The sequence below is a fragment of the Hemitrygon akajei genome, unplaced genomic scaffold (genome assembly GCF_048418815.1).
Source record: "Hemitrygon akajei unplaced genomic scaffold, sHemAka1.3 Scf000048, whole genome shotgun sequence".
In the NCBI taxonomy this organism is placed as follows: Eukaryota; Metazoa; Chordata; class Chondrichthyes; order Myliobatiformes; family Dasyatidae; genus Hemitrygon; species Hemitrygon akajei.
The window spans coordinates 2,283,511-2,291,295 of NW_027331934.1; the positions used below are offsets into that span (position 1 = coordinate 2,283,511).

General features: G+C 48.0%; 1 protein-coding gene across 1 annotated transcript; it reads right to left on the reverse strand.

The window, feature by feature from the left end:
- Positions 1-4,321: 4,321 nt before the first annotated feature.
- On the reverse strand, positions 4,322-6,234 carry LOC140720952 (ribonuclease inhibitor-like). Its single transcript, XM_073035798.1, has 4 exons — positions 6,142-6,234; positions 5,825-5,988; positions 5,502-5,669; positions 4,322-5,338 (listed from the first exon to the last, which is right to left on the reverse strand). The coding sequence occupies exons 2-4, from the start codon at positions 5,869-5,871 to the stop codon at positions 5,251-5,253; spliced, it is 303 nt and encodes a 100-aa protein (XP_072891899.1). The 5' UTR covers positions 5,872-5,988; positions 6,142-6,234; the 3' UTR covers positions 4,322-5,250.
- Positions 6,235-7,785: the final 1,551 nt, after the last annotated feature.

Genomic DNA, 7,785 nt, shown 5'->3' on the forward strand with positions numbered 1-7,785 from the left:
CTCCTGCTGTTCACATTCTTGTAGAATGCCTTGCGGTTTTCCTTAATCCTGTCCGCCAAGGCCTTCTCATGGCCCCTTCTGGCTCTCCTAATTTGCTTCTGAAGCTGCCTCCTGTTAGCCTTATAATCTTCTAGATCTGTAGCATTAATTAGCTCGCTGAACCTTTCGTAAACTCTTCTTTTCATCTTGACCAGGTTTATTACAGCCTTTGTGCTCCACGGTTCCTGCACCCTACCATAACATCCCTGTCTCATTGGAACGTTCCTATGCAGAACTTCACACAAATATTCCCTGAACATTTGCCACATTTCTTCCGTACTTTTCCATGAGAACATCTGTTTCCAATTTAAGCTTCCAATTTTCCTGACTGATAGCTTCACAATTCCCCTTAGTCCAATTGAACGCTTTTCTGACTTGTCTGTTCCAATCTCTCTCCAAAGCTATGGTAAAAGAGATAGAATTATGATCACTATCTTCAAAATTCTCTCCCACTGAGAGATCTGACAGTTGACCAGGTTTATTTCCCAATACCAAATCAAGTACAGCCTCTCCTCTTGTAGGCTTATCTACATATTGTGTCAAGAAAACTTCCTGAGCACACCTAATAAACTCTACCCCATCTATACCCTTTGCTGTAGGGAGATACTAATCAATATTTGGGAAATTAAAATCTCCCAACACGACAACTCTGTTATTATTACACCTTTCCAGGATCTGTTTCCCTGTCTACTTCTCCATATACCTGCTACTATTGAGCGGCCGATAAAAACACCCAGTAAAGTTATTGACCCCTTTCTGTTCCTAATCGCCACCCACAGAGACTCCGTACACAATCCCTTCATGACTTCTACCTTTCCTGCAACCGTGACACTATCTCTGATCAACAGTACCACGCCCGCACCTCTTTTGCCTCCCTCCCTGTCCTTCCTGAAACATGTAAAAACTTGAAGTAACTATTCCTGTCCCTGAGCCATCCAGATCTCTGTAATGGCCACCACATCATATCTCCAAGTACTGATCCACGCTGTGAGCTCATCCGCTTTATACATAACACTCCTTGCGTTAAAATATACATCTCAAACCTTCGGTCCCTTCTCTATCACCTACCTATCCTCCTTCACACTCTGTCTCAGATCTTTCTCTATTTGAAAGCCAGACGCCTCTTCCCCAGTTTGGCACCTGAGAACATTTTTATCACATACAAACCTTTGATTTCTGTCTATACCAGCAGTTCTCGCAAGAACCTTTATCCTCCTCCACCTCACCAACTGTTCTAACACTCTGGTTCCCCTCACCCTGCAAATCTAGTTTAAACACCGCCAGAGCAGCACTAGCTAACCTGCCTACAAAGATGTTAGACCCCTTCCAGTTCAGGTGCAAACCGTCCCGTCGGAACAGGTCCCACCTTCCCTGGAAGGAAGCCCAATTGGCCAGAATCATTAAGCCCTCCCTGCTGCTCCATCTCCTTAGCCAAGTGTTTAGCTGTATTATCTTCCTACTTCTAGCCTCACTAGCACGTGGCACGGGGAACAATCCTGAGATTGCAACTCTGGAGGTCCTGTCCTTCAACTTTGTACCTAACTCCCTAAACTCTCTTTGCAGGATCTCCTCCTTCTTCCTATCCACGTCATTGGTCCCTACATGGACAACATCCGGCTGCTCGCCCTCCCTCTTGAGAATACTGAGAACTCGATCCGAGACATCGTGGACCCTGGCACCAGGGAGGCAACAGACCATCCGAGATTATCGATCTCTCCCACAGAACCTCTTATCTGTCCCCCTAACTATCGTATCCCCTATCACTACTGCTCTCCTCTTTTCCCTCCTTCCTTTCTGAGCTGAGTGTCTAGTCTCGGTGCCAGAAACGCGGCCACTACAACTTGTCCCTGGTAGGTCGGCTCCACCAACAGTATCCAAAACGGTATACTTATTTTTGATGGGAACGGCCACAGGAGTGATCTGCTCTTCCTGTCTATTCCCCTTCCCTGTCCTGAGTCATCCATCTACCTGCCTCCTGACTTTTAGGGGTGACTATATCTCTGAAACTGCTGACTATTTCTGTCTCTGCCTCGCAAATGATCAGAAGTTCATCCAGGTCCAGCCCCATTTCCCTAACTCGGTTTGTCAGGAGCTGCAGCTGGATGCACCTTTTACATGTGTAGTCATCAGGGACGGCTGTGCTCGCCCTGACTTCCTAAATACTGCAAACGGAGCACTCGACTGCTCTAACTGCTGCCTCCATTACCTACTTCTAAGCTAATTAGATTAATTAAAGGTCTTTACCCAGCCTTACCTCACTGGGACCAAGCTCGTCCTCAGCCTCTGCTCACTCATTCCCACTGTAACAGCGGTATATACATACAGCGACCAGTATCTCTCAGACTCACTCTCTCAGGAGTATATAAATAAACTGATCAGTGTCTCTCAGTCCTCCTCTCACAGGGACGTATTTATACACTCAACACGTACAAACAAGCTGGATGAACTCAGCAGGTTGGGCAGCATCCGTTGAAATGAGCGGTCAACGTTTCGGGCCGAGACCATTCATCAAGACTGAAGAACGAGGGGGCAGGGGCCCTATAAAGAAATTGGGGGAGGGTGGAAGGTGCCAGGTGAAAAGCCAATCAGAAGAAAGATCAAGAGGTGGGGGAGGGGAAGCAGGAAGGGGTTAGGCAGGAGAGGTGAAGAAGGAATGTAAGGGGAAAGCACTATGGGTAGTAGAAGAAGGCAGAATCATGAGAGAGGTGATAGCCAGCTAGAAGAGGAGGCAGAGTGAAAGTGGGATAGGGGAAGGGAGAGGGAGGGCTCTCTGTCCACTCTCTCAGGGTCATATCCACACACTGGCCTGTGTCTCTCACTCTCACTGTCTCAGAGTTATATCCATAAACTGGCCTGTTTCTGTCAGCCCCACTCTCTCAGGGCTACTCAATAGTTTGGCGTATTTTACCCATGAACCACTATGCCGAATCCATTACTTCTTGTAGGATTTTCGGTTCAATTCCATTGCTGTTTCCGTAGCAAGCCGTGATGCAGCCAGTCAACACAGTCTCTACTACACACCAGATTTCTGAAAGAGTAGCTAAAGAGATCGCGGAGGCATCACTGGTGTCCTTTGTGAACTACTCGAATCTGAAATGGTTCCTGTGGACTGGAAATTACACATGTCACGCCACTCCTTGAGAAAGGAAGGAGGCAAAAATAGGAAAGTGTCGGCCAATTAGTCTTACTTCATGGTTAGGAAACTGTTGGAGTATGAGGTGTCCGGATACATGAAAAAGTAGGGCAAAGTCTGCATAGGTTCCGTAATGAGAAATCTGTTGCAATTTTTTGAGAATGTAACAATCAGCATCAACAAAGGAGAGTCAGTGGATATGGTTTACTTGTTTTTTCAGAGGGTATTTGACAAGGTGCTGCACATGAGGCTACTTAATGAGATAAGGGCCGGTTGATTTTCAGGAAAGATGCTACCATGGAGAATTTACAAAACTCTAGTTAGTCTGTAATTAACTCTGGTGGCCCAATCAGAGGAAAGACATCGAGGCTTTGCGAAGGATACAGCCGGCGCGAACCAGGATGCCTCCTGGATTAGAGAGCATGCACTATACTGAGAGTTTTGACAAACTGGGGTTGTTTTCTCTGGAGCGGGAAAGGCTAAGTGTAGATCTGCTGAATTTTATACAATTTATGAGAGACATTGATATACCAGACAGACAGTATTTTCCCCACGGTTGAAATGCCAAATAACAGAGGACTCATTTTAAAGGTGAGATGGGGGTAATTCCAAAGGACATGTGAGGTGCAGGGTTTTGTTTTTTACACAGACTGCTGGTGTGAGGTGGTGGTAGAGGCAGATTCATTGGGAACCTTTAAGAGATGTTAAAATAGGCAAGGTTACGGTGTGGAAAAAGATTTCGGGGGATATTTTATTTCTACAAAAAGATGCATGTGTCTGGAAGCACTGCGGAGATTGGTGATTGAGGCAGATACATTCAAGACATTTAAGGGACTATCAGATAGGCAAAGGGATGGCAGAAAAGACGGGGTTTAGGCTGTGTTGTGTTTAAGACGTGGACAGCGTTTGGGAGCGTGGTGTGGAGGGGAACAAAGCGCGGTAGCGAGAGCGAGGAAAGAGTGGGGGCGGGAACAAAGAAAGTGTGAGGGGGCAGGGGCGAGAAAAGCGCGGGATCAGCGTGGGTGCTATGGGGGTTACGTGATCCTGGGTAGCAAACCTCCCTCCGCCTCAGCTGTGCCTCTGCGAGAAGCTCTGGATCGCTGTGGGTGATGGGGTTCCCGAGCAAACTCAAATCAAGTCCAACACAAATCAAGTTACAGCAGTTTATTGATTTCATCATAATAATAGTCATCCGTTAGTCTCATGAGACCATGGATTTGCGCCTTGGAAGGTTTCTTTTCCAGGGTTTTTTGATGGGAGACCTGGCTGCAAGCCGTCCCCTCTCCACGCCACCGATGTTGTCCAAGGGAAGGGCACTAGGCCCCGGTGCCACAGAGCAATGTGTTAAGTGCCTTGCTCAAGGACACAAACACGCTGCCTCAGCTGAGGCTCGAAACAGTGACCTTCAGGTTACTAGTCTGATGCCTTGCCCACTAGGCCACGCGCCAACACACATGACAAATGTAAATGTAAATTAAACAACGTGTAACCTGCTAACTTGCGGAAATAAATAAGCTGTTCCTGATTCACTCAAGAGTCACACACAATTAACTGACCAGTAACAACGAGTAACAGATTGAATAATCAGTCCCGTTTCTCACCATCACTCCGCTTCAGGAAACCGATGATTATAAAATCACATCTCAGGACAGTGTCCGAGATCGCTGCAGTTCTAGGGTCGCTACCAAGGTATTTATCAATTTAACATCATTACGTCGGCCAGACTTCTAAATGTATTGTCCTCAGCATAGTAAGCAAAAGTGTTCTCTCTCAGGATAATCCCATCCCAGACACTGGTGTCCCAGACTGAGCCCCGCCTCTTCTATCTGTGTATTTCCCCAAGGCCTCACTTAAATGAACTCTCGGACCGGGACATCCAGCAGAAATGGCGCCGCTGGGCACAAAGCGGAATTACATGCCTGCGGTAACATCTCCAACATCAGAGAGTGCTTCGTTGGAAACGTGACCCGTTAGAACCATTGGGAATTAAACCTGAAACATTGTCGTTAAAGGGGATGGTGAGGAATCGACCAAAATGTCCCCATCCCTTGGGTGGGGTTGTTCACACATTCAGATGTTCACAAGTTCACTGTCAGTCCAGGTTTGAGTTCCTGCAGAGACTTCAGTTCCATCTCCCCAGTCTCACTGAAGTGATTTCTCCACAGCCTGAAACAGAGGGAAGAATACAGGGAAATAAACAAATAATACAACAGTGACTGTAACAGCGGGCTGGGGTTAATATTTCAACAACGCTGACAAACAAATATCACTGGTGAACCCGCGGATCCACTGATATTTTATCACACTGAGCATTAACAAGAATACTCACTCAATATAAGCCAGACTTGGGACGGCCAGTATTAGGCGACGGAGAGCAGGGACAGATCGGTCCGTGAGCGAGTTTAATCTCAGGTCCAGCTCCGTCAGTGATTGGTTTGTACTGAGAGCCGAGACAAGATCCTCGGCACCAGAATCCGTGAGACCAACTTTCCACAGCCTGGAGATGAGAGAGAGTGAGGGTGAAGGACACAGAGAGACAGGACACAATACAAATCCCTAGTGCTTATCTGTAACACAATTACTGATCATATCAATGTCAAATGTCAGACTCGCAGTGACTGTAAACACAAACTCCCACAGTCTAGTACTTACCACAGTTTCTGTATTTTACACTCCGGGTTTCCAAGAGCCTCAGCCATCAGGTTCACTCCTGAATCTCCCAGTTTATTAGGTGCAGCTCTGTAAGTGTACAGTTTGCACTGAGAGTGGAGGCGAGATCCTCGGCACCAGAACCTGTGAGGCCAACATCGTTCAGCCTGGGGTTGAGAGAGAGTGAGAGTGAAGGACACACAGACAGGAGACATCGGAAATCCCCAGTGTTTATCAGTAACACAATTACTGATCAGCTTGATGTTCAATTTCTGACACCCAGTAACTGTAAACACAATCTCCAACAGTCTGGTACTTACCGCAGTTTCTGTATTTTACACTCCGGGTTCCTCAGAGCCGTAGACACCAGTTTCACTCCTGAATCTCCCAGGTCATTACCCCCAAGTCTAAACGCAAAGAGAAAAACTAATGAACAAAGAGATTGAAACCGTGGGTATGAGGGAATATCTGTCATTCGGATATTTCTGGAAACATGAAACGCTTCAGTATATCACTGATTGGGATTCCCACTACTGTCAAATTTCACTACTGAATGCCAGTAATTTACTGTCAACGTGACTCTGTAATTTCCCATATTCTGTCTCCTTCCCCAACAGTTAGAATAGTGTTCCTGATATGAGGATCTCGGAAGGGCCAGGGTTGAAGGGTGAGAGATTGTCCCTCTGAGAGGAAGAATTGTGGGTGGGAAAATCTCCATGGGAGATGCGCGCAGAGACCCGCACCACAGGAAAAGTGCTGGGAAAAATGGTTCCCACAGGAGGAAGGGGAACGAGGAACAGGGATCCCCATAGGGTGATGGGGAAAGAGGAAGAGTAATCCCGAGAGGATGAAGGGAGATGGGGAAGAGAGATCCCACAGGATGAAGGAGGTGGGGATCAGTGATTCTACACAGCAGGAATGAAAATGGGGAAGAGAGACTCCAGAAGAGAAAGCGGAATGCGGAAGAGAGATTCCTATTGGAGGGATGGGGATGGGCAAGAGAGAACCCCGCAGGACGAAGGGAATGAGCAAGGGAGAACCCGACAGAGCAAGGGGAATGGGGAAGTGATCCCGACAGGAGGAAGGGAATGAGCAAGGGAGAACCTGACAGAGGAAGGGGGATGGGGAAGTGATCCCCACAGGAGGAAGGGAATAAGCTAGGGAGAACCTGACAGAGGAAGGGGGATGGGGAAGTGATCCCCACAGGAGGAAGGGAATGAGCAAGGGAGAACCTGACAGAGGAAGGGGGATGGGGAAGTGATCCCGACAGGAGGAAGGGAATGTGCAAGGGAGAACCTGACAGCGGAAGGGGAATGGGGAAGTGATCCCCACAGGAAGAAGGACTTAGGGAATAAAGATTCCACTGGAGGAGCCAGATGGGGAAGACAGATCCAAAAGAACGAATGGGGAGAGGGAATTGAGATCCCACCGGAGGAAGGAGATTCGAGAAGAGTTCCCACGAGGGTAATGGGGGTGGAGATTAAAGATATCACAAGGGGAGGAGGACGGGGAAGAGAGCTGACAACAGGAAGGGGATGGGGAAGAGAGATCCCCACAGAGGGAAGGGAGAGGAGGAAGAGAGACCACCCACAGGGGAAAGGGGGTGGGGAAGAGAGATCCCATAGGGGGCAGGAGGACGGGGAAGAGAGAACCCACAGCAGGAATGGGGATGTGGAAGAGAGATACCACAGGGGAACGGGGGTGGGAAGAGAAGCCCCCATGGCGGAAATGGGGTGGGGAAGTGAGATCCGACAGAAGTATAGGGAGAAATGAATGCACAGGAGGAATGAGACATGCAGAGAGGTCCAACAGTGGGAATGGATGTGTGCACAGAGATCCCACAGGAGTATAGTGTTAAGAAAAGATGCTCCCACCAGAGCAGCTGATGCGGACGTAGATCCTCGGGAGAGGTTGGTCTAAACTGAGGTCCACAATCGGGAGAAAAGATGCCCACGTAGTGACTG